General features: G+C 40.7%; 1 protein-coding gene across 2 annotated transcripts; it reads right to left on the bottom strand.

Annotated features, from left to right (window-relative positions):
• Positions 1-3,065: 3,065 nt before the first annotated feature.
• crtac1b (cartilage acidic protein 1b) lies at positions 3,066-24,408 on the bottom strand. Of its 2 annotated transcripts, XM_067610099.1 has the most exons (15): positions 23,862-24,408; positions 20,491-20,681; positions 19,132-19,328; positions 18,630-18,766; positions 15,643-15,799; positions 13,187-13,321; positions 12,902-13,044; positions 9,664-9,800; positions 8,040-8,122; positions 7,652-7,752; positions 7,374-7,542; positions 5,630-5,775; positions 5,009-5,051; positions 4,750-4,893; positions 3,066-4,471 (listed from the first exon to the last, which is right to left on the bottom strand). In XM_067610099.1, exons 2-15 carry the CDS (start codon positions 20,673-20,675, stop codon positions 4,344-4,346), a joined length of 1,905 nt encoding a protein of 634 aa, XP_067466200.1. In that variant the 5' UTR covers positions 20,676-20,681; positions 23,862-24,408; the 3' UTR covers positions 3,066-4,343. The 2 variants fall into 2 exon arrangements, with proteins under 2 accessions (XP_067466200.1, XP_067466201.1); XM_067610100.1 differs by lacking the exon at positions 23,862-24,408 and having other exon boundaries at positions 20,491-21,892.
• Positions 24,409-25,967: the final 1,559 nt, after the last annotated feature.

Here is a 25,967-nt window from a genome sequence, read left to right as displayed (position 1 = left end):
TGTATCAGTGACTGATGCACTGGCTCCATGATCAGTCAACATCATGGAGCCAAGATCAGAGGCAAGCTCTCAGTCAAGGACAAGGCTCAAGACTCATTGCACCACTCTCCCTACGGCACACACTTGCATACTAGAATCACCAAGGGATTGTCTGCACAAAGCAGCACCTGCGAGACCTCTACTGGTGGCCAAAAATTGACTCACAAGTACAGTCTTGCATTACCTCATGAATACTCTGCATGAATACTCTGCCAATCTAATGATAAAACAGCCTGTATTCACCCTGGTCCTATGCAACCTGTCCCACTGCCTGATGGGCCATGGAAGAAACTTGGCCTTGATATTGTTGGACCCTTTCACACAAATGTTCTTGCCTGCAGGTATTCAATCACACTGACAGACTGTTATTCCAAGTGTCCTGAGGTTGCCTTTTCACATACTGCCACCACTGAGGATGTTATTCACTTCCTGACCTTTGTCTTCAGTCATCATAGTAACCCAGGAAACATCATCACAGACAATGGTCCATAGTTCACTTCTGCACCTTTTGCCTCATTCCTGCACAACCGAGGTATATTTCATAGCAGAACATCAGTTTAGTATCCAGCTGCTAATGGAGCTATTGAGAGATTCCATTGTGCCCTTAGAAGCTGCATTCAAACTGCAATCCAACAGTTACAACCATGGAAAGGCTGTAGGGAACTGGCTTCAGTTGTACTGTGCAACGCCACACGCTACAACTTCCACCTCACCATCTGAACTCCTTTACGTCAGAAAAATGCATACCAAACTGGACATTCTTCTGCTACCATATGCCATGTTTCCACTGGATGCTTTTGCTCGTCCTGCAACTCAGAGACAACAGAACAAAATGCAGCGTAACACTGATGCTAAACGTGGTGCATGCACACTTTCTTTTCGACCAGGAGAGAAAGTGAGGATAAGGAAGGCCCATCATGTCCCTGAAGCACACCCCCCAGCAACTATGAGAAAGAGAATAGGCCCAAACTCTTTTTGTACTGAGAAATGGAAAAATTTGGAATGCCTCTCACCTCGTCCACTTTCCCTCTGTGGCTGGACAAGACTCGTGACACATCTAGACTGCTACACGCCCATGTCAATTATCGCCCCTCTCACAAACAGCTGTTTTATTTGTGTTTAGTTCCATAGGACAACTACAGTCTTACCTTATTGTAGAAGGATTATACTTATTATGATACTGCTGGCATTTATTGTATTTGAAAGTGTAATCTTTTAAAGAGAGAGAGAGATGTTGAATTTCATCATTTATATGTCCGCTACTTTATACCACTCGGTGGCACTGTCATAAATTGATAGCAGTGCATGCAGGCGCAGCAGCTTTGTGCTCTTAGTTATACATTTTTTATTATCTTGTCTATATCTTATCTTGTTTTAATCTTTTTTTTCCATTGCTGCTGGTCTCTGAGAGTTACCAAACATAATTTCATTGTATGACTACAATGACAAATAAAGTGTCTTCTTCTTCTTTAAAGAGGACCACTTGTGCTCATTTCCAGCTCTAAATTTTTTTTTTGGGTTCCACTTGAGTATCTTTGCATGATTCACAGTTCAAAAACTCCATATTTATCTTATACTGGTCCTTTATGCAGCCCCTCAGTTCAGCCTCTAACAGGCCATTTTAGCTCCTGTCTCTTTAAGGCCCCCCTCCCAATTAGCCCACTCAGTTCTGATTGGCCAGCTTTACATATCAGCGTTGTTACTGCTGATGCAAACCCAACATTTACTGTTTCACTGCTTCAAATTAAAAGCTTTTAGAGACTTTTATTGTGAAAAATTAACAGGAAGTGAAATGTGTTCCTCACCAAATTAGCAGAGCTTTGTTAGCGGCGCTAAGAACCAGTAGAAACAACAATATATGGACATACTTGGAGCTATTTGTTCAGCGCATCATTTAGAAATAATGCAGGGAGGAATAGTACAAGCAGAAACAGCCACAGTGATGATGATGTTTGATGTAGAGCTGCAGATAACTAGCACACCTCCAACAGGTAAAGTACTTATTTTACTTTGCCATGCCGTGTAATGGAAAAACACTCACAGCATGCCAGTTCAACGAAGTCATGGCTTGGTGTGACTACCCCCAAAGCAATGGAAAAACGCCATAATGTTAGTGGACCAAAACAGTGAACTCATGCGCTGCACGTGGAGCAGATGACCATGTAAAGCGATCCATCACGAGTCGATGTCAGCTTGGGCTGAAAGTAGAAAAAATTGTGAGAAACTGAGCGTTCAGAGCAGTCTGAAGCCAGTGCTTTTTGCTCACAGGGATAACTTTTCCAAATGTTTACCTCATTAGTTGACACTTTGGCCACTTTCAACATGAACATTCGACATTGTGACATTATATATATGTCTGAAAATAGGAAAAAGCATAATAGGTCCCCTGTAAAGCAGGTACTAGTTGAGACACTGTGTATAGAGAGCTAGAGAGTCAAGATTGCTACTACTTAATATAGAAATACTATGCTGCTACTGAGACCTATGTTTTGATTTCCTGTTAGCCTGTTGAAGTAAACAGCGTTTGTTAAAGACTCCAGCGTTCTTTTATTCATGAGCTCACCTTATAGAGTTCTTTTTTTTTTTAAATTTTATGAAAAGCACAGACCCAAAAATGTCCTCATCTCTTTTCTTTTGTCTTCATGTCTTTTTTCTTGGAGCTTTATTTCATTTAAATAGGAATGTGAGCAGTAAAAACTAAGTTAAGATTAATATTAACAGTTAAAAATTGTGAGCTGGTGGTCATCTACATTGTTCTTATTGTCAATAAATGAAATGAAAAAAACAAAGCCAACAACATATTAAGCCTATTTACAGTAGGCCTAAGTGATGTCTGATATACTATAGTGCCATAGACGTCCATTATTTACTAAAAGCCATTAAAAACACATCAGTGAGCCACACTGTAGTTTATTTTGAGTCTATCCCACATACTGGCAGATCAAATCCATAGCTAAAATTGTCCCCAACAAAAACATAATTTACTACTTTTTGAGCAACATCAACTAAAACTACAGTGCCCCAGATGTTTTAGGAAATTATTTATTATGAAATTAATTTAAAATGCATTTTTAAAGATTCATGACTTCAGTGCCACAGACAGGGTAGGGAAGTTAGACAGCATTGAACGACTGACTAATGCATTGTTGATTTTGGTCTTTTCATGTGATGTGTAAACATAAATAAAGAACATCGCCACCATTGTAATATATTTGTAAATGATTTCAAATTTGTTAAATAAATTATGATGGATTCAAGTATACTTCCCAGCTCCTGTGCTTCAAAACTTTAAATTTGTACATTTAAACTGGTATATACTGAGGCCTTCATGATGAGTATATTGTAAAACATAAAGAAAATCACAAGAGTTTCATTAAATTGACTGGTGAGTTTTGTTTGAGGTGTTTTTAAAGAACATAATTTAATTTCAGGAAAATTATGAAAAAATCTTCTTCCTTCTGTCTTTTTGTTCTTGTTACCTAAACTGTATTTCATTAAGACTGGAAGATGGGCAATAAATAATAAATTAATATTATCTCAACAGGAAGGCTCATTTAATATTTACATCTTGCAGCTCTACCTTTTAAAACTATGGTAAATGTAGTTGGATTTAAGTACACCTTCCAGCTACTGTACTTAAAACTACATTTGCTCCTGCCTCCTCTTGTGCTCACACACAAACATACACTTGTGTTTATCTTTTTCACTGTGCTGTTGTATTATTCATCGGTAACGAAATGTAACCTACCATCTGAGACAGATGGTCTGTCATATGTTCCTCTACCCGACTGCCTCTTTGGACGCAACACACACACACGAAACCTAAAGCTTGGAGACCTGGTGTTCCTCAGCATCCCAGTAAGCTCATAATAAGAATGAGTGTGGCATTGTAAGGATTAACATAGCGGCATTGTGGAGATACAGATGGGGCCTCAGCGTGTCTCTAATGAATGTGGTCTGTGGAGCCAGTAGATCTGTCTGCTGTATGTGCAGAGGTTTATACGCTGCAGTTCTGCAGGTGTGATATGGTTAGTTCTGAACCCCGTAGCTCCCAGCGAGCATGCTCCCTGTGAGTTTTTTTATAGTCCAGAGGTGGCTGGGAGCCAAGAGGTGACACATAGTAGCGGTAAGGAGTGGGCAAGATTGTAAATAATTGATGGAAAAAGATAGCACAGATCCATAGAGAGTTTTTTCTAGGAAGTAGAGGAGGAAGAGATGACGTTTCAGTGAAAAGTTTGCTCCGAGAGTTTCTGTACATCCCCGTTCATCAGTGGAGAGTCAGGAAGGGGAGAGGAGAGCGGCAGCTACAGTAGTCCAGTCTGGAGATGGGAAGAGACAAGTGGTAGCACAGAGACGGACAGCAGCCAGAAGGATAAGCCCGACCATTTGCGTTCCCCAGATGACCGCGTTCCCCCAAAGTAAGCCACCTGGGCTGCAGAGAGAGGCGAAACAGAGGGCAGGAAAAAGTTAGCAAACATCTTTGTCTTTATGGCTGAAAGAGAGCTCATTCACATGGGGGAGTCAGTCATGCAAGACAGCGGGGTGCAGAGAGGGGACACGGTCAGAGGAATGTTAGCACCTCTAAGCCTTTATTCAAAACCAGAGTAATTAAGGCAGCTTAAGGCATCTCGTTCTCTGGCAGTGCTTCCTTTGTTCTCCTGATCTTGGTAATCCAGCTAAGTCTACCCTGACTCTGCCAGGACCACTCACCCACACAGGCTGACCCATCATTGTTGGGCTCAAAGCCCTGGTTGCATCTCCTCTTGGCGCGGCACTTATAGCTGCCATATGTGTTGGTGCAGATGGGACGGTCAGAGGGGCACACAGAGGGAAACTGGGTACACTCATCTTTATCTGAAGGACAGGTAGGGAGGCAAGGGAGGGAAAAGACATTTTTTTAAGGATTTTAAGGATTTTGAAACAAGGAGACAAAAATAAAGCCGTCAACAGATAAATCTTTTCCACTTACCAGTGCAGCGGCCATTTTCATTGAGGGCAAACCCATGACCACACTGCAAGACACAATAAAATTCATTAAATCCACTATGTGATTATACGGATGGGTGACAAATAAAAGAAAAATCTGATTAATGTGCAGGGAAACAACAATAACAATATAGGTAGTAAGAATCAATACAAAATTATTCTGAGCGATCACCTTATTCTGTGATGAAATGTTTCTAACCTAATGAGAGAAGTCTCTCCTGGGATGATTGGTGAACGGTTTGAAAAACTGGTGTAAATCATATGCTGTGGCCTCCACAGCCACCAGATCTCAACACAACTGTTCACCTTTAGAAGACATTTTACTGACACATTAGAGAGTGTGTCTCACCACCATCATCAAAACACCAAATGAGGGGATATCTTTTAGAAGAATGGTGTTCATTCTTCTTGTACAATCCAAGAAATTTGGAGAATCCTTGCCAAGGATGCACTGAAGCTATTCTGTAACATCTTTATTGATGATAATAAATGATGCGGCCTATGTTGTGCAAATGTTCAAATCCTGCACATAACAGTTAAGAATTTTCTACAGAGTATAAGACTGTTTTAGTTGTTTTAGGATCACTGTGAAACACTGCTGTACCTCTATTTCGACAGTGGGAGTGACTTCCTCCTCGTCTCTTGGATAATGGATTTCCAGCACAGAGTTGATCTCTGATGGCTCCAGGGGTCGGGCGACTGAGCGGCCATCTGGCCAGTACACCTCGACGTTGGTGGCCACATCCTTACCTGGTCAGACATACAGCACAAACACAGCACACTCAAAAAAACATTCACATGTCTGACTGATGGTGATGGTGATTCTTGAAGGCTCATACAGGGCAATGCACACTGTAGGTTATCATGGGTTGTTCTCATGAAGCTTTCTCCTTAATCTCTTTGTCACAGATACACACACGGTGAGAGACAGAGTAACATACTACTTAAAGTGCCCCTATATAGCATTTAAAAGCATAATACATTAATACACATAATACATTTAGTAAATGGTTTATAGCACACTATAATGTAGATGTAAGCAGATATAAGGACATTGTGTTTATTAATGTACAGTATTTGCCAACAATTCTAACATCTCCTATAATTACTTATTTAATTATGATTCATTATCTATTTATATAGTATCACCAAGATAAGGATGCCCACAAGATGAGTTACATCTGCATACAACTCCATTATAGAGTGTTATAAATGTTTAATAACTGTTTATATACTGCTTATAAATGCAAAACAGGGGGAGTTAAAGAAAAGTGTTACCAGACACAGGGTGCCACTTTTCTCTTCTCTCTCCATTAACTATTTTAATCAGGCATAGAGAAAGCCCCGCTCCAGAGAGCCTCTGCAGCCCTTAATTAAAGTGGCATTTCTAATGTAAACAGATCTTGAGTTACCTTGCCAGACAGCGATCTACTCAGCAGGTGTGCTGCCTGAGAGCCAAAGAATATTTCACCTGTTTTGCTCCCTGTCATTTAGTGATGGGGAGTGTATCTCACATCTGCCAGGACAATGAAGTGTGGAGGTCTGTTCTGAAGCCCTGACGGTGTGGAGAGTTTGCTATTAGAGTATGTTCTAAGTAATCAGGCATTACAACAGAGGGCCTCCAGAGCTGATCTGTGCTTGGACAGTCCTGATAATGAACAGGCTCAGGGAGCAATAGTGGGTGGGCTACTAGACCTGGATGGCCCCCAGCTGACTGTCTTGGGGGGGCAGTCGGAGACAAGGAGCCAGTTCCTCATAAACCAGGCCGGCTTCCAGCAGCAGCACCTGTCCCCCAGCTCTCCCCTTTCGTCCACCCAGCTCCCTCCCACAGACAACTTACTCTCCCATGGGTGCCCAATCAGGCTGGAAGTATTAAAGCAATGCTTTCCACATGGAGCTTGTATTTTCTTTCTCACCGTTACTCTCGGTATTGCTCATTCTGTCCATTTGTCTTTCTGTCTGTCTCAGTATCTGTCTACCCTCTACCCTGCTGCAGCAGAGAGAAATGCTGAAACAATAGGCTGATTCATTTATTAGTTAATCAACAGAAACTAAATCAAGAAGAATCAGTTGTTTAAGTATCAAGCCGAAACATTCACTAGTCATTTCTATGTTTTATATCGTAACTTTGAATTTTTTTTACCATTGATCAGATAAAACATCACTTTGAGCTCTTGAAAAATGTTGAGCAATTGTTACCATTTTCTGACAGTTAGCCAATTAATCATAAAAATAATCAGCCGATTAATCAATAAAGACAGCCCATGTGATTAGAGAGATATCCCATAACTATGAAGTGATACATTTGATGCCTCTAACAGTTATTCTGTCTGTTAAGACAGACTTACCAAGGCCAAAGTGTGCGACAGGCTCCATCTCACACAGGTACCCGGAGCCGCCATCAATGATGCGTGTGTGTGGACCCGTCTTTTTGGTGTACACCACCACTTTCGCTCCTCTGGCAAAAGCACCAAACTTGGTCCGGGGAATCACACGCAGCCATGAGTTAGTGGTGCCCTAAGACACAGGCCGAGTGAGAGAAGGAGGGGTTTGAGATAAGATTGCACTACTTACTGAGTGTCAGACTGATTCTGAGGCTTTCAAAATGAGTCTCACAAACACTCACCTGGTTGACTTTGTAGACAGAAAGCGGCTGCGCTGCACTTTCACCGTGAGACACCAGCAGTTCCAGACGCCCATCACCATCAAAGTCTGTGGCTACAGCTCCTGGAGATCCATCACAGTAATGATGCAACTAAACACTTCAGGAAACAGCCTATATTACATTAATTATCCTGATGCAGGGAAATGTGGACATAATGTTTCAACAGTCAGACCTAATTATGTGGAACAAGTCTTTTTCCTGTTATGAAGCACCTAGGGAGACTTAAATCCCTAGTGGAGCTCTGCTGCCACCCAATGGGACCATGTAGGAATAGCAGCTTTATTTCAGGCTCGTTGGTACTGTTGTCTTGTGTGATCATTCATGCTGATTCATGTTCTTCCAGACTCACCAGTTCCTCGTCCCTCTGGCTCTGATGCCTCCCCAATGTTCAGCTCTTCTATCTGGGGGTCTCCATGCTCTCTCCTGCTCACCCTGCCAAAGCAGCAACACAGCAGGTACTTAATACATGTCTGTAAAACCTTTATCAATAACACAGCCACTATGAATATATAGAACTGCAATTTAATCTAACATAGCATTCAGAATCAGTATAAACACAATTTTTTTTTCAATTATAGATGCTATATACACCGTAGATAACTCACATAGCCCGCACACCCAAAACCTAAACAATATGTACACACACACACACAAATACATAATACTTTTTATTTTTATTTAGGGCTTTACTTTTTTATTTTTTAAAGTTAATTTAGGGTTTCATTATCAATTAATCTTTCTGTCTATAAAATGTCAGAAAAAAGAGAAAAATGCCCGTCAACAATCCAAAACCCAAAGATATTCAATGTACTGTACGACACAGAAAAGCTTAAAATTCTCAGGTTTGAGAAGGCTGCAATGAGCAAATTTTTGGCAGTTTCGCTTTAAAAGATGACTGAAATCATTATTTGATCAAAATAAATTGCTATCGACTAATCAAGTAATCAACTAATTATTGCAGCTCTAATCATATTTACTTATTGATTTTTATTATAATTTTTATGTTTTCTCTGATCTCTCTGTAAAGCACTTTGCTCTACATTTGTTGTTTTCGATTACGCTCTATACAAATTAACATGACATACAGAAATAGCAAACAATCTTTTTTCACTATTTACGCTTTGTGTATCACTGTTTGGAAAGAATCACCCATAATAAAACAGTGACCACCATACCTGTAGTGATAAAGCTTTTCAATATCAAACTTTCTTTAAGTATTATTTTTATTTCACAGTGCACTAATGTGCTGATCTTAGCTGTTAAACCTCTCAACTCAGCTAAATATTGATTAGTTGTATTGAATTAATGAGCTTTGGCACAATAGTTTGAGCTTGTATTTTCGGTGCCAGAGAGCAGAGTTAAATTAGCTGATTCATCTTCATACCAGACAAAGGCAGAGCCACGGGCTCCAGAGCAGTGATTCCTGTCAGACCATCATTGTGCCCAGAAAAATTCTCCTTCAATAACCTGGCGTGCAGGAATATTCTCATCCAGGAAATCTCTGGGGCCTAAACTGATTATTGATATTCAGTATGAATTGACCCACCAGCTCATGGCAACATTCATCATGACTTCTGCATCCTGTTCAGAAAAATATGCCAGATCAGATTTTTATTCAGACAGGATGAGTTTATTCTACTGTTAAGTTCGAACAATTGATATGTATCATGTATTGCATTTTGAGAGCTGAGTTCATTAATATTATCTATAGAGGAAGCCAAACCGTGCGCCAAAAAGAGACCTAATACTGTCTTAATGAAAGATTCATTCATGTGTGGAGGAGGAGGCGGGATGCCAGACTCGATAAGTATCCTTGGCTGGGAATTTAAAATTCTTCTCAGCCTCCAAGCCCAGTTTCAGAATATTAAATCACGACACATGAGTAGTCCATTAAGCTCATCATCAACGTGCTATTAAAACTTACTATCATACTCGTACGGCATGTGTGCATGTATGTGTGAGTGAATGAGTACCTAAACAGTCTGTTAGCGGAGGGGCCCCTGTAGGCGATGTTATTGAAGAAGACCTCCAACTCGTTGTCATTGTCAAAATCTGCAGCGATAACAGTGCGAACTGGGGATGGCATAGAAAACTTCTGGGATGCTATGTCCTGAGAAGAAAGCAAAACACACAAACTACACACACGTTCAGAAGCCGACACACGCAGGAATATTTCTCCGTGAAGGGAAAAATACTCAGAATAAAGCTGATTTGCAGCAGATTCAGGAGCAGTTATGACAAATTCTTATCACAGAAGTGATTCACTCATACAAGTTTGAGAGATTCTCATCACTATTGCTATGTTCAGACATGTAATTTACACCAAACATAAACTTATGTGTGCCTCTTTTTGTTTTTCATTTTTTATTTATAAGTGCAAATTCAACATATTTTACTTTATTTGTTATTGTGTCGTTGTGCATTAGGGATAGATTTAGGGGTTATTTAGTAATAATCCCACACTTTCATAAGCATTTCGTCTTTTTTTGTTATTCTTTATACTCATGAAAGCTTTGATTTGCCTTTCTAAAAACTGGCTTTGTTTTTAATCGGAAAGATGTGGTTGATAAAGTTTTTTCTGGTCTGTCAGTCACTGAGCAGCTTCTCTGGGTAGTCAAGGTGTTAAGGGCCTTGCTCAAGAGCACCACAGTGGTAAATTTTACAATGGCAATGTCATACACAGAGCCTCAAATGTTGTCAAAGTAAGAATTTTGAAGATTTTAACATCTATTTTTCTAGAACCTGTTTTTATTTCAGCTTTATTGCTCCACATCCTGTAATGTGTAAACTAAGGGGACAGGTAGTGTGAGCTCAGCCAGATGCTACAAAGACTATTCCATAACATGAAGGTCACTAGTTCAATATCCACAACACACATGTCCATCAATAATCATCAATAATAAGTGTCTAGTCCTTGAGTCAGACACTGATATGTCACCTGCTCACTCCCTCACTGTACATCACTCTGGATAAGAGTTTCATCTAAAGCCCAAAGATAAGAGCAAAAGTATTTTTACATCCTCTGGCATCAGAAAAATAGACTGCAGCTCTCCCACACCCCCCCCAAAAAAGTCTTCTCAGCAGAGGAGTTTTAGCACGAGAAAGTAACGGATATCTCCCCGCTTCAGTGACACGGTGATAAGTCTGGAAAGAGTTATAGAGCAGCCCTTCACTCCCTCCAGTATTTACTCCCTGTTTTAATTATAAGGCTCATAAAGCCGCGGGAGGAGGGGCTGCCCACAGTGACCTTCTGCTACTCAGGTGAAGGAGAGGGGATGGCCAACTGAGGCCATGAGGGAGAGTTTTACATTCACTACATTATTAGGTGGATGGATGGATGTGCCATACAGAGAAAGAAAGTGAGTCTCACTAAAACAAATATGAAGCACGGAAACATGAGATTTGCAGAGAAAGACGAGAGGAAAGGTATATTTGGTACATAATTTGATATAATGTATCTTAAACTAGAGAGTGACAAATACACAACTTAAGTAGCATTATTAAAAATTTAAAACATGTATATATAAATATTATTTTAAAAAATCCTTGTAATTATTACTACAAGGATTTTTAAATATTTTGTAAATATTATAAGTATTTGTTTTTTAAGTGTGTAATTGAAATATAGTACTTTACTCGTATTTTTATGGCAGAAATCTGATTTGTTGGAATATTCATTTATTACAAAAGGACTCCTGCTCTTACTTCAGTAATTCTTTCTATTTAAATATAAAGTATGCGTGAGTGTTTTTTGGGGGGCTTTTTTTTGTGTGTGTGTGTGTGTGTGTGTGTGTGTGTGTGTGTGTGTGTGTTAAACCTATTGCGAAGAAAACCCCGGCCATAGATTTTAATTAAAGCACAAACAGACCTAATCGGCACTTTCCACTACCCAGGCAAGCTGCTGTTTCAGCCCAATTTAATTAGCGGTTTACTGGAGTGATACAACAGCTTCATTATGCATGCCAAAGGTCAACACGGCTAGTGGGAGTGTCAGCTTGTGTGTGGGGGGAAAGGGGTCTTAAATGTGTTGTGGGCTTGTGATTTAACAATCTTGGTTTAAAAAAAACATTGAACAGCTAATTCAATTTGTCTTCTCTATGTGTGTGTGAGCATATCGTGTGTGTGTGTGTGAGATGCTGATGGAACTGTCTCTGGGCTAAGCATCACACATTAACCCCTTATTTGACCCCTATAAAGATGTCTCCTGTGACGTTTATCTCTTTGGTAAAGGATGCGGTCACAGGTGCTGACAGATAGATCACCGAGCGCGAAACCTCTGCAGATTTACACGCAGCGGAGCCCGTTTCTGTCCCTGCCGCAGTTTACCGCACTACACAAACTCGTGCAAAACGCTGGCTGGTCTCGCAGCAGTTGTCTATATGATCGTTGAATAAATCAACCACAAGGCTGTCTTTAAATTCCACTCAATCCCAAATTGAGCCAGTGCTAATTCACTATCCATCCATTAGCATTGATAACCCTGTGTGTTCTAGGTGAGATTTGCTGTTATTGTGCTGCTTGTTCATTACACATTGATTCTGATCAGAGGGAGAAAAAGAGAGAAGCACAACGTTTGACTCAAACTCTCCTCCATCAGTGGCTTTACCTGATAATGTGATGGAGGAATCATTAGTGACAAAGATTGTACTTTATCAATCAGTGCTAGTTATACAGATCCACCTTTAAACACAAGAAATAGTTCATATCTTAACTGTTGACAGCCGTATTTGGGGGGAGGGGGGGGGATTTGCAATTTAGGTGAGTAGACTGTCTAAAAGCTCAGCATGCGTCAAACAAAGTCCTCGTCAAATCAATAACAGTGTCTAAAACCTCCTTTCCGATGGAATTTGAGTGGAATTTATGTGACTTTCCGAAACAGAAAATCCCAGTCACACCCACCTCACACAGCAGTTGGCCAGGTGTGTGTGAGTGCATGAAAGATGGCAGTGTTTGAACTTCTTTCTCAAGCTTTCTTACATCAGTTTTTACACAACTGCTTCTGTCACTTTCCACGAGTAAAAGCAAGTCACGGATGCCTTCGAGAGCAGTCATTCGGATCAAACGCTTTTTCCTTTAGATGTGGTCAGACAACACGTCGTACAAACAAAGCTTACTGAGACGTTAAAGCTGATATAACTGCAAGAGGTTTGTGTGATAACTGTTGGTGTTTGTGTGCATGTAGTATTGCTAACGAGACCTAGGCTGACCCACCTTGAACCTCTGCTTGCGGTTATTCAGCTGCATGTACAGGCGATGAGGTCCATTCCAGTTGCCGTACACAATGTCTGTCTTGCCGTCACGGTTGAAGTCTGCAAGAGCCACACCTCTGCCATGCTGCATGGGGTCCTCCACTCCTAAAATGACATATTAATACATTTTTGTATGCAATAAAGCCTCCTATGTGTATTGTTGCTACACAAGATTCACATAATATGTCTAGAATGAACTGATCTACAAAGATATGATCTGCTATGAAATTGTATATCTCCCTCTTACCAGCCTGCTGCGCCACATCAGTGAAGGTTCCATCTCCGTTGTTCCTGAAGAGGAAGTTGGGACCATACTCGTTGTCGCAAAACACATCTGAAAAGGTTTGGCTTACAATGGGCCCCACTACAACCCCTCGCCCTCCTGTACAAAAAGAGAAACAGGGACGAATATAGACGAGAGTCAGTAATAAAAGAAAATTAGGGTGCTAAAAAGAGGGTGAACCAAAAAAATTTGTAAAGAGAAAATGAAGCAGGATAGGTGAAACAACAGGGAGAATACAAGGAGAGAGATCAGGCTCCATGACAAAAGTGAACAGCAAGAGATCATTTACTGACTTTCCAGGCCATTTCCTCTGAGCGGAGCAGGTCTTTCTGCTGACACAGACACTGATGCTGATGGGCTACACACACACACACACACACACACACACACACGCACACACAGATAAACACACCTAAAACACAAACACATAAACGCAAAGGCGCAAAACGTACTGAGAATCTTTTGCATTAACCAAAAACTAACAGTAATTTTCACCTTATGAAAAGCTCTTTTTGCCTTTTCAGTACACACTCAAGATCATCTCAGGATTTTCCAATGACATTCTATAAAGTGAAGTGTCTCGCTGAAGTGTCTTATCTAAAACCAGTGGAGTCTAATTATGGAGTTGAAAGGGCTTTGATTGCCCTTCCAGTATGCAGAATCAGTGCTGTGAGTCAGGACTCGCTCATGATTTACTGGACCGCTCCATCAGCCCAGACAAATATCACTCGCCCCCTACAGCCATAAACCTCTAATGTCTCTCCAGAGATGTGTAACCATTAGATATACAACTTTACTGACTGTCCCTCTGCTCTGATTAACGGCGGTTTGATGACAAAGCCATCTACCGTTTATCACTCACAGCAGTTCTGGCCCCGGCTCACTCTGCCCCCCTGGTGGATCAGATGACATCCTGCATGTTGGAGGATGATGAAGATTGATTTTGCTACACTCAAATACAAAGTTATCACCCATTACCAAAGCTTACTTGGACAACATCAAGGACTTTTCAATGACTGGTTACAATAAAGCATCATAGAGCTTTCTTTTTTTTTTTACTCATGATTGTCTCTCTTATCAAAGACACAACAAATCATGGTGAAACTGCTCATATTGTCATTTATTGTTGTTCTTTTTCTTCAGTACCAAATCAGGTATCACATGTTTTTTCTATAAAGATGTGAAATGTTTATTCGAGCAAGGAAAGGCGCTGAGGCATGTTGAGGAATTTAAGGGCTATTTTTGAAGTAAAAAGAAAATCAATTTCAAGGTCATCTATTCAGTTTCAAAAGCATTTAAATGGCAACTTCAGTCTTCAATCTTTTTTTCCCCACAAGAAGAAATTATTTTTGCAGCAGAACAGCTTAAAAAAAACCAATGAAAACACATTAAACATAAGACAGTAAAAGGCATTAAAAGGGTGAATACTATAGACACAAAAGAAATTACAGTAGAAGGTCAATGTGGAAAAAAAATGGCGGTGAATAAGCATAAGTTAAGGTCCAAGGCTGTGTGGGGTTTATTTGAATTAAATGTGTGTGGAATGCATAAAAAATGACATGTCACATAATTTTGAGAAGCTTGTATCTCTTACTAGAGAGGAAAATGTAAAACTCCGTAAAAAGAGGATGTTGTGGATTGAAGATAGATTTATTTGTGTTCTTTCTCAACTAAAATAGGCCACTCCATCAGTGCTGTCCAGCTCATTTCTTTTTTGCACATTTAAATCCTCATACCAACAAATCACTGAGTTAGTCATAACCAATTTTAAGACAAATCTGCAAAATAACAGCATCCTGTCAATGTTAAACCATTTAAATTCTGCAGAAAACACAGTTTCTGTTGCACTTTCTCTCATAAACTCTTCACAGACTGACTGTGAGGGCTAGTTGTACATAAAGAACACAGAGCTATAGTGGCATCCGCATACTTGGACTCCATATCACGGAGTCTGGGGGAACCATGGTAGGCTGTGATAGATGCCATCTCTGGACCGTTGAGCTGGTCTGATGTATGTGTGCGTCGCCCTTCCCCTTCTCTTCCCTGTGACTTTGACTGGAGTAAACAGCTGACAGAGCCAAAAGAGCCCACTAACACTCTCTTTCTTCTCTCACGCTAACACTCATCGCACTCTCTTTCTTTCTTTCGCTTTCTCTTTTTTTTTCTTGCCTGGCACCACTCCAACTCTCTCTTACTCACCTCCCGTCTCTCTTACCCTCTCCTTTACTAGAGTCCTATATTTCAGACTCTGTGGGTACAACAAGCACATGCTCCCCTGCAGATGTCTGTATAAATCAGACTGGGGAACCAGTAGTGCGGGGTGATCATAAAGCGATCGTCTGCATCACCCACCCACACACACACACACACACACACACACAAAGTAATTTCTTCACAAATAAAAAGCCACTCACACCTACCAGTGAACTTGTTGACTCCAGCCTGTTCTGCCACATTGGAGAGGGCAATGACGCCTTGTGAGAGGTCGCTCGCAGTCTCATCCATTTCTATGAGTGCGTGGTCACCCACGTTGCCACTGGCATAGTTAGCTATGTAGATAGCATAACGGCCTGTACCCTGGGGGAACAATTACATTTGTTATTACACTTTATAAAAGTAGAGTCATAAGAAACCAGAAACATTGTCAGAAAAAACTTTTAAATGATCTATTCACCCAAATTACAAAAAAGCACTTTCTCACTGAGTCAGTGGTATCTAGCCGTGTCTTGCCCTTGTTTTGAGATATTTGTTTCTGAGATTTCTGCTGCCACCCCAACACAATGGAGGACAGTTTATGATGTATGATGACAATTTCATTTGTGGTGTTCACAGAATTGAAAAAAATAGAGTTTAAAGAATTCAGCAGCAACATTTCTGTCCAGAAACAATTTCTTTGTTGCTCTGTATAATCCACAGATGTCAGTGTCAATAGATTTCATTGGAACTATTTTCAACCAAAGAAATAGTCCCCATGAAAACTGTGTAAACAGGCCACATTGTTTATGGAAAAACAAATTGCTGTTTTTCTTTTTTATGTAATTCTTCCAGTGTTGTTAGCACCATAAACAACATTTTATTCATCTCCATTGTATTGGACTGGAGGCAGAAATCTCAGAAGCAGATATATCAAAACATGGACACATAAGACCAAAATGATTTACATGGCTCCATATCATTAGCAATAACTGAGGAAATATGTTTTTTGTCATTTAGTGAACTGATTCCTTAGAGGATTAGGCTGGTGATATTTTATATTCTTCTTAAATGTCATGAAAAGACCAAAACCAACAATGTGTCAATGCGCCTCTTAGTACTTTCTGACTTTCTCAGTCTGTGGCTCTAAGCCACATATGTTCCTACTGAAGATATAAAAATGTGTATTTTTTCATTTTGAAAGGATAAATCATTTCCTAAAACAGCTGGGCACTGTAGTAAATGTTACTCAAACACAAGTAAATAGTGTATTTGTTGGGGACTATTTCAGCTGCAGATTTGGTGAGTATTTTTGGCTTCAGGATGATATATTTAGGATTGGCTCAAACTATAGTGCTCATGTTCATCATAATGAAGGAACATGTCACCTAGTGCAGCCATGATGTTCATTCATGTATTTGTAGTAGTGTTTGAAAAGCAGTAAAGCTATATCATAGTTTCACCTTTTCCTAATCAAACAGTTTCTTTCTCCTTTATCTCCCCTTACCCTGTTTCCTACCCTTTACCCCCTCTTCCTCAGCCTCTCCCCCTACTCCTTTCTCTGCCTCCCTTTGGAGATTAATTTCACACTCCATTATCAGTCAGAGTCCCTGCAGACACAAACTCACAGACGGAACCACGCTAATAGACTACACACTTGATTTCAATGAGCTCTCCTACCAGGCCCAACATATTTCAATCAATACCACATAATAACACATGCAAAGGGACACACATACACGCCGTTTCACCATTTGTGTTAACCTTACTATATTTATACAACACGTGAAACGTAAATGAGACCGGTTGATGTAAATGTCATCAAGCATCACGTTATTGCTCGCCGAGGTGGGAGGAGTGGGTACACACACACACACACACACGCACACACACTCAGTACTTGACAAAATGAGACTGAACTAAAATAAAAAAGGAACTGAAGGCCACTGGCAGTTACTTAACAAACTTAAAAGTCAACGATTTTTCAATAAGTCTTCACCCAAGGCTAATTTCTGTCAGTGGAATTGGCGCTGCGAGTAGTGTGACGTGTATGCCTGCAAAGTGCATGCAGGGATATAGTACTGCATGCCCTTTACATCAGCTATCACTGAGAAGGGCTGAATAGAAGAAATGCTAGTGGCCATCGTGATTTCTTTCATTTTTTAAGAAATTGTGTATTTTCTCTTTCATCACAGGTATTTCAATTAGTCTCTAAACCCTCTGAAATCCACTTTTTTTCTGAAATCTCCAGCCTGCCTGCCAGTGCAAGGCGAACCTATCTATCACTTCAATGTGAGACCTCTCAATATGTCACCTTCATCAGTTTGTGTAAGACTTATGGGACGTCGCTTTCAAGGAGAATAGGAGAAAAGGTTGGATGACTAATTATCCCTCTTTTAAAGTGATAACACTTTATTTATGAGTAAACAAGACCAAACACATTAGTTACGTCACCGATTTCACAACTTGCCGATCCGGTTTTGGCCTCTGTTGTTGCTCCGAATGTGTTCTAGTAAAACTTGTTCAGTAATAGGAAAATGTATTCACTTTCTCCACTGGAGCTACCATGGAAGAATACACATCAGGGTTTTGGCTTGCTCTGAAAGTATTATGCCATTAAAAGTAGATATCTTTCCAATCGGTTTGGCAGCTGCACAACCTATCAGTGCTCACTGAGATGGGACTGTGGTTTTAAAAAAAAAATCCATTGTAAATCCCTACTGTCCTCGCCCCACTATTACCTTCTTTATCCCTGTACCCTGATTGGAAGTGAGAACAGCATGCGTGTGTGTGAGATAAGAGACAAAGAAAGAGTGCAGGTGAATCAGTCAGTGAGAGAAAAAAACCAGAGTAAAGGAGGTGGAAAAGGTGGAAGAAAACAATGGAAAAGGGACTGAAAGAGAAAGAGAAAATGCTACTGGCAGAAAAGCAGTAGTGTGCAGTCATCACTCCTCCCCTCGTATGCTGTTCTATAAAACAAACGAGCCCTGGCTTCTGTAATTACACTGGTGCGATGGACAGAAGAGAGAAAATGGCACACCATTCCCCCAAATGAACTGTCATAGCACATGCTGAGAAGGGCGGCGTAGGCAGGGCATGAGTTATCACTGGTAAACAAACAGAAGCACCCATGCATGTACGCACAAGACACTCTGGGGAGTTTGTGCGTGTGGATATACATATACTGTAGTGTACGTGCGCCTGTGTGTAGTACCTTTCTGTCCACACAGGCCACTGAGCGCCCAGCCATACGGTTGGCTACATCTCTGTGTTCGTTAATGTCATCATTCAGCAGATCTTCAAAGCGTCCATTACGGAACTTAAACAGCTTGTCAGAATACGTAGCCCGACCTTGATGCAGAGAGAGTTCAGGAGAGGCAAAGATTGCGAGGAGAGAAGAGAGGTATTATGCAACCACAAGAACCGTGGGTGACAGGAAACAGTGGAGCGGGCTTCTGCGGCTGAAAGTGAGAAATGTGATACAGGAGTTTTTTGTAAAAATGATAGAGGTGAGGTGTAGCGGTTTTGGCAGTGTGCGCTCTGTAGCTCTCAGATTGATTAATAGCAGCACAAAGCCTATCTGTTATCTGATGAAGATGAGATAAGCTTAATATCTGCATACTGATTCACTGTCTCTGTGCGAGAAAAGAGGTGTAACCCCTGCGTGTGTGTGTCTGAGTGTGTGTGTGTGTGTGTGTGTCCAGCTTGTACTGTACCAGAGAAGGCGTTATTGGTGTTAAGGACATAAATCTCCTCCCGACCATCTCCGTCGATGTCACACGCTGTCACTCCGATGGCGTTGCCTTGACGGTCTCTCAGGGCGTAAAACGGGGAGCTGCGGTTGTCAACAGCTATGTTGACGAGCCTCCTCCTCTGCTTGTCGTACTTCAGCACCAGGTTTGGGCCGTTGTAGCTGTCAGCGGGGAGCAAAATCAAGCAGATACATCTCTATTATATAAGACTGTCAGAAGGATCTTTGAAGCCTAGATTATGCAGTGCTATTTTTTTAACTGGTGATGCTGCCTAAAAATCCTGAAAACAATGTTTATGTCGCTGCATTTGTATATGAACTTACTCAAGATTCAGTTCTTCTCAAAATAGTGCAAAACAGGAGCAACAGCTTAATTTTTAGTAATCAAAAATCATTTGAATGTTGCACGTTTGGATATACAGTACAAAACCCTTTGAAACTCTATTTGATTCTTTTTATACAGTCTGACAACGAAAGTTAGAGTGACGTGGAGAAAATGCCATAAAAAGGACATAAAATCAGATCTATCAACACTTCAAACACTCCTCTCTTGTCTGTCTGTTAACCTGAGTGCCATACAATCTAATTATGAATGAAGTCTCTGTTAAAATACAAAATATTTGGACCACAGTGATGACTTGTCTCACATGCATCTATTGTGTGTAAGACACCTCAATAATAGTATAACAGGAATTCAAATAATGATAATTTTAACATGCTTTACTTTAGAGCTGAAGGTCAACAACTTCACCGTAATATAAACTAAAACTCTACATGATAAGATTATTCTAATCCTCAATGAAATCACATCCTCTGTGAGGTTTCTTGATGCCCTCTTGTCCAATATACCTGCTGAAAAGGATGTCTTAGCGAAATGACATTTATGAAGCAGGGTCATTTACGTCCATCTATATTCTGTTAAGCATTGAGAAATTCATTGCTGCTTCATTGGATAGAGGCAGGCTTGCCAAACTGTTCCCATCAATGGCGCTCTATCCAATCACATCCATTTTCATCAGTTGAGTGAGCCTCGGGGCACCCTTACCGTCACTCGTCTTTAAGACTTTTGCCTTTGTCTTCAACCTTTAGTTCAGAAAAATGACAGCGCAGTTTTTATTTTAGTTTCCAATTTAGAGTTAGATATCACTCATCAGTTAATTATGTGTAATGGAAAAATTAAACAGTGATTGTAACACTGTGAGGACAGTAAAGGGGACATTGTGGATTTAGGAGCAATTCACAAAGCTGAAATGATTCTAACTTTGTTTAACGCTGTAGGATTTTTACACAACCTGTCTCCCCCGTCTTTCTCTCCCTTTCTCACCCAGCTACAAACATCTCCAGGTCTCCGTCCCCGTCCACATCAGTGACAGCCACGCCGTAGTTGAGCTGACTGGGGTTGTTGTCGTAGTCGGGAGGAAGGACGGTCTTGGTTATAGCTGAGAACATGGGCTCTGATCGCTGAGCCGAGGAGAGCGCGGGCAGGAACAAAACCAACCACAACAACATCCTCACCTAAAGGGAAAAACACACCGTTTGCAACAGCAATACTGTATATAATGCTGTATATCTCATTTGCATCTTGTACTAGTACTGCAACTAACTTGTATTAGTGCTGCAAAGTTAACCGCCTTTTCTTTCTCAAATTTCAAAATTCACATGTGCAGCAAAAGTGCAGCAATGACTTTAGTTTGAACTAAAAAGTAGAACAATGCAACTGCAGAAAAGCACACACTCTACCACACCGACAGTTTCACACACAATATCCTTCAGCTGAATTACAGCACACATTTGTCCCGGCACTTCAGGCAAACGAGAATCAAATAAAAACTATAAGTCATACATTTGCAAACTGCAACACATGCCCGTGTTGCTAATTCTCCGAATCCATTGTGGGCCAAACATCAACGGATCATTGGCAGAGATTTCTGCTATACTCAGACATAAAGATGAAGATATACCACCGCAATCATCAGCGTTCTGCAGGGTTAGATCTGAACAACCCATCACATGCAGACAGGCTGAGGAATTACAGGACAGAAAATCCATACATGGAGCAGGGCGTTAGCCAAAGGCCAAGTGAACACAGGGGGGAAACCAATATGACTCGATATAACAGACCTGAGGAGCTGTTTCCTCTGGGACAGTGACCAACCCTAAATTGAAAAAGCTTTTTTTGGATGAAAGGACTGTGTGATGTAGAATCGTTCTTTTAGTGGTCAGTAGATAAAAGGTGAACACAAAGGAATTGATCCAATCGACTTGTGAAGTGCAGGCAGGTGGAGGCAGGGCTTCTGATGCTCAAACTGTGAGGAGAGAAGAGACACAACCCTGAGAGAAGAAAGGAAAGAGGAAGGTCACCTCTTTAAGGCTGAAATAAAACACTCATCACTAACAGCACTGAAAAACTTTAAACACACACACACACACACACACACTTAATGGCGTTTACAAGCTGACAACTTGATTTGCTCAGCCGGTGGATTTATGAACGCAGCCTTCGTCATAGTACTCATTCCATCTGTAATGCCACTGAGCCATTCCCATCTCCGCTTCCACACTGCTGCAGATTCTGCCTTTCTGCTGAGTGTCCAGGTGATGTATGGCTCTTTAACATCTCTTTCAACAATTCAATTTAAGATAAAAACCGCATTGCTGTTTGAGTAATACTCTCAAAAGCACAGCAGCAGAGAAAGGAAGCACCTCCACTGACACCTGCAGAAATATAGCCGGGGCTGATGTTAGCTCCCCTGGCAGGCAGCGCGGTGATAACGCTGTTTGGAAAGCTGGTAGCGATGTAGACTGTGGCTGTTAGCAAGAAGGGTTAATTAACAACACTAGGGGCTCAAGATTAGGCAGTTTCTCCCCGTTAGAGCAGGATGTAATGACAAATGAGCGGAGCAGTTCCAGACCACAGAAGGCAGCTTTACAGACTTGCTCATATACTCTTTGGTAGATAGGAAAAGGAAACTTGAAATGAACAAAAGTAAAAAGAAAAGTGAGTTGGAAAAGGGTATAATCTCTAGGAATATCTTTTTATGTGAAGACACACTTAGGGAGTCAGTTTTAAATACAGTTTTAGAGGACAAAACTTACTTTTACATGGTGTGCGGCTGAACTGTAAAGCCCATACAAATGAGGATAAAATATAAGACAGCAGTACTGCACCAGTCCGTCCTGAAAACAGAGAAAAAGTAAAGGGTCCCCAATAATTCAACCCTACAAAGTAATAACCTGATAGAAGAGAAAGGTAGACAAAGGACAGATGAGTGCTTCAAACCATTGGGGAGCGCTATATGATAAAATGGTGGGCTACTATATTATCCAGTCAAGGACATACAGTACACTTGCCCCAGATTCACTGCAATAAAACTCCAGAAACAAGACACCCCAAGTAAAGTTACAATGTGATCTTTCCAGGCGCGAGACATTACAAAACTGTCACAAATTGCAGCACTCATCGGGGGGTTTTTTAGAATAGCATCTGCAGGGTCAACAACAATCTGCCCCACTATAATAGGAGGAGGCATCAAATAATATCGTTTGTAGTAAAACAGTCAAAGACCATGAAATAGCCCTGGAAATTTTTTGTTGTGTGAGGCAGAGAAATGTTTTCCATTTGGTTATTTATGTTGGCATTAAGAGGCCATTACCACAGCGTGCAACATCAGCATGTGCTTTCTGGAGCGTTCAAGCCCAGCTCTGATCCTGATAACACTGCGACAAAGAGCCAGCAACATCTTCAGTTTCAAAACACGCTTCCAGGAGCTCTTCCCTGTGAAGGACACCCCCACTGCAGAACACACACACACACACACACACACAAAGTGCTGTACTACTCCCATTGAATTACACTTAATATTCACTCTGAGCAATCAGCAATTACCTTTAATGTTTAGCACCAATTCATCCATCATTTACCACAGTGAATATCAGACTGTAAAACACCTCATCTCAACAGAGACACACAATACAACCGCTGACTATAAAACCTTGTGTGCTTCACAAAAAAAGTGACAAAAAACATTTTATACTTAATGGGGGAAACTTTATGATGGAGATAATTTGGATAGCTGTTTTTTAAGTGACACACAAGTCCCCCTATATCATACATACTACATGCCTTATTAAATTAATGATGTATAATAAAAGTGGTTGTCTGACTACCAATCAATCAGTCTACTTTTTTTGTATTTTTCAAACAGGAATTTAAATGCACAACTCTAAATGCAACTAATTACAACTCTAAATTTAAATGCACAAAATATTCAGAGCACAAAAGCAGAACGCAATTCATAAAAAAAGGACGAGTATAGTTTGTAACGCTAACAATAATTTCAAAAAAAGGATAATTGTTGCAATAAGTAACTGCGGTCATCTCCTCTTTTACTATCTGCTCATTGGCAATTACTTATTTTTAGGGAATCCACTTAGTGTGTGAAGTATTCGTGCCAGTTATTGCAGGTGAGGATAAAACAGCATCACCAGCCTGACTGCACCTGATTGAAAACTGATGAACAAGCGTCTTAATACTTGTGACTTGTGATTTATTGCGTTCAAATCAGGACGGAGATCAACTTTCTATCGGCTGTTTCTGCAGCAAATCCCAGCGGAGCGCTACAGTTAATCCTGAACCCAGAGCCAGACAGGCAGCAGCAGCAGCAGCAGCAGCAGCAAGTAAACTCAGGTACTCACAGATGCAGAGACGCTCCCAAACTCCCGACAAATCCTCCAGCGATTGACAGCGAGAGAGAGAGAAAGAGAGAGACAGTCGGCGGGTAATTTCGCTGAGGATACCGCAGTTATCTCAAGGGTTTTTCCCACTTATTCCCTTTACACAACTTCCAAAGGATTTGCTTTATGAAATCACTTGTGTGAGATTTGAGCCAATCACCGGGCAGCTTGATGAATATTTAAACGTGCGGCCAATAACGGAGCTGAGAGCGCGTGGGTGGGCGTGTCCCCAGGTGTTCATTATGATATGGCGGCGGGGCGCAGCTGGGATCAGCATGCGGAGTTTCATCGGTTCAGTTTGGATGCTCTGACTCCTGTCTCATGCATGTGCGACCGCATCCAGGATATCTGCCTTTTTTTTTTCTTTCCTTTTTTTTTTGTCTTGTTCTAAGTATTTTTGTGCACACGTGGACTGGTTTTAGTGTGCAGTTTGATTAATTAATAGTCAATAATCGTTTAATTTTTCCAATAATCTTATGCCCACAAGTTCACTTAGAAACTTAGTTTCTTTTTTTATTTGTTTGTTTTGTTTTTCTTTCTCAAAATGTATCATAAGAATAAGGAATAAGTAGTTGGTGGCTTAAATAAAAACCATCAAAGCAAAACTTAAATTTCGTGACAAGTATCTTCTCCAGTCTACTGCTGGCAGCCAGTAAAAAAAAGCCATAACTAGGAAATGGATGATTAAAGAACCCCCAACAAAATTAGAGTGGATAGGGACTGTAAAGGAAATTTACAGAATGGAAAGTTTGACTTTCTCTTTGAAACTTTATATGGATAAATTTGCTAATTATTGGATGAAATGGTTACTACCTCTTAACACAGCAGGGGATTAACAAGAAATTTAATTTATGCAAGTTTCCTACTCGTGCATGTACTCCATCACTTCTTTTTTCCTTCTGTGTAACACCATAAATGTAAGTGTTGAATTAGGGGAACTACATGTCAAGACTGATGTGTAAGGATCTGTTGCTTGTAGTTCAATGAACTCCACCCTCCTCCCACTGGAAATGAGGCCAATGTGAACTGTATGGAAACACATGGACAGTCGTGACCTTGACCCCCTGTGCGCTTCTCTGTGGTGCCTATCTGTTGTACCCCTCTCCTGGACATCTGTGTGGACTGACCCTTACTTGGATTCTCTTACCTTTTTTTAAGGACACATAGACATGTTCTCAGACAGGGAGATATGTCTTGAGACATTATAATTTGATATATTCTGGCTCTGTGTACCGGTTTTCTCTGAAATTAGTAGAGCTACCCTTAATGCTTCGCAGTCTTATAACCACTGTATATGTGATGTTGAACTGCACCCCGTAGACCCGTCTTGTTTTATGTCTGTGCCTGTTCTTGTTCATTCTAAAACTCAATAAAACATCAAAGCAATAGATGTCAGAGGTGTCACAAATTTGTACAATTTTAAAAATAGATTATTTCTATGGGCTTCACTGTAACCTCAGGTCAAACGACAGCAGGGTTTTTGTGGTTAATGCAGACGCAGCTGTGTGTTCTACATCTGGATTTAGCGGGTCACTGACGTGAACACCACCTGAATGATTATCAGTGCAGAAACTTTTATCATCAAGTCAGGTCAAATGCTCAGTTATAAATGTGAATATACTTATTCATGTAGACAAAAAAAGTACTTTAAGGTTTTGAGTTTGAGGTATCAATGACCTGACTGGAGGAAAAGAAAGTACTTAAAGTAATTAAATGTACACTTACAAATAAAATATCTAAAATTGCCTCTTTTACGTTATCTCAGGAGAACCAGAGGGCTGTTTCAGCTTTCTGTGGGGAATGAAAGGAATAAAGCAACAGCGTCACATTTGCCTTGAGTCTGAAGCATCAATAGCAACGATCCTCAAAAGTAAAAAATAATTCTGCTGAGTGATGAGCAAAAAGTTAGCGTTCTGTCTCAGTCACAAGACTCGGTGTGTGTGTGTGTGTGTGTGAGAGAGAGTTTGCAGGTTTACTGCTGCCAGATGTATAATTCTTATGTCATGCTCCACTGAGTCCAGCCTCCCAGAGACCCCCAATGAAATGAGTTGTGCGTGTGTGGTTGTG

The sequence above is a fragment of the Thunnus thynnus genome, chromosome 14 (genome assembly GCF_963924715.1).
Source record: "Thunnus thynnus chromosome 14, fThuThy2.1, whole genome shotgun sequence".
Classification (NCBI taxonomy): Eukaryota; Metazoa; Chordata; class Actinopteri; order Scombriformes; family Scombridae; genus Thunnus; species Thunnus thynnus.
Note: the sequence above shows the minus strand (reverse complement) of the source record. Positions and strands in the feature narration are given on the sequence as shown.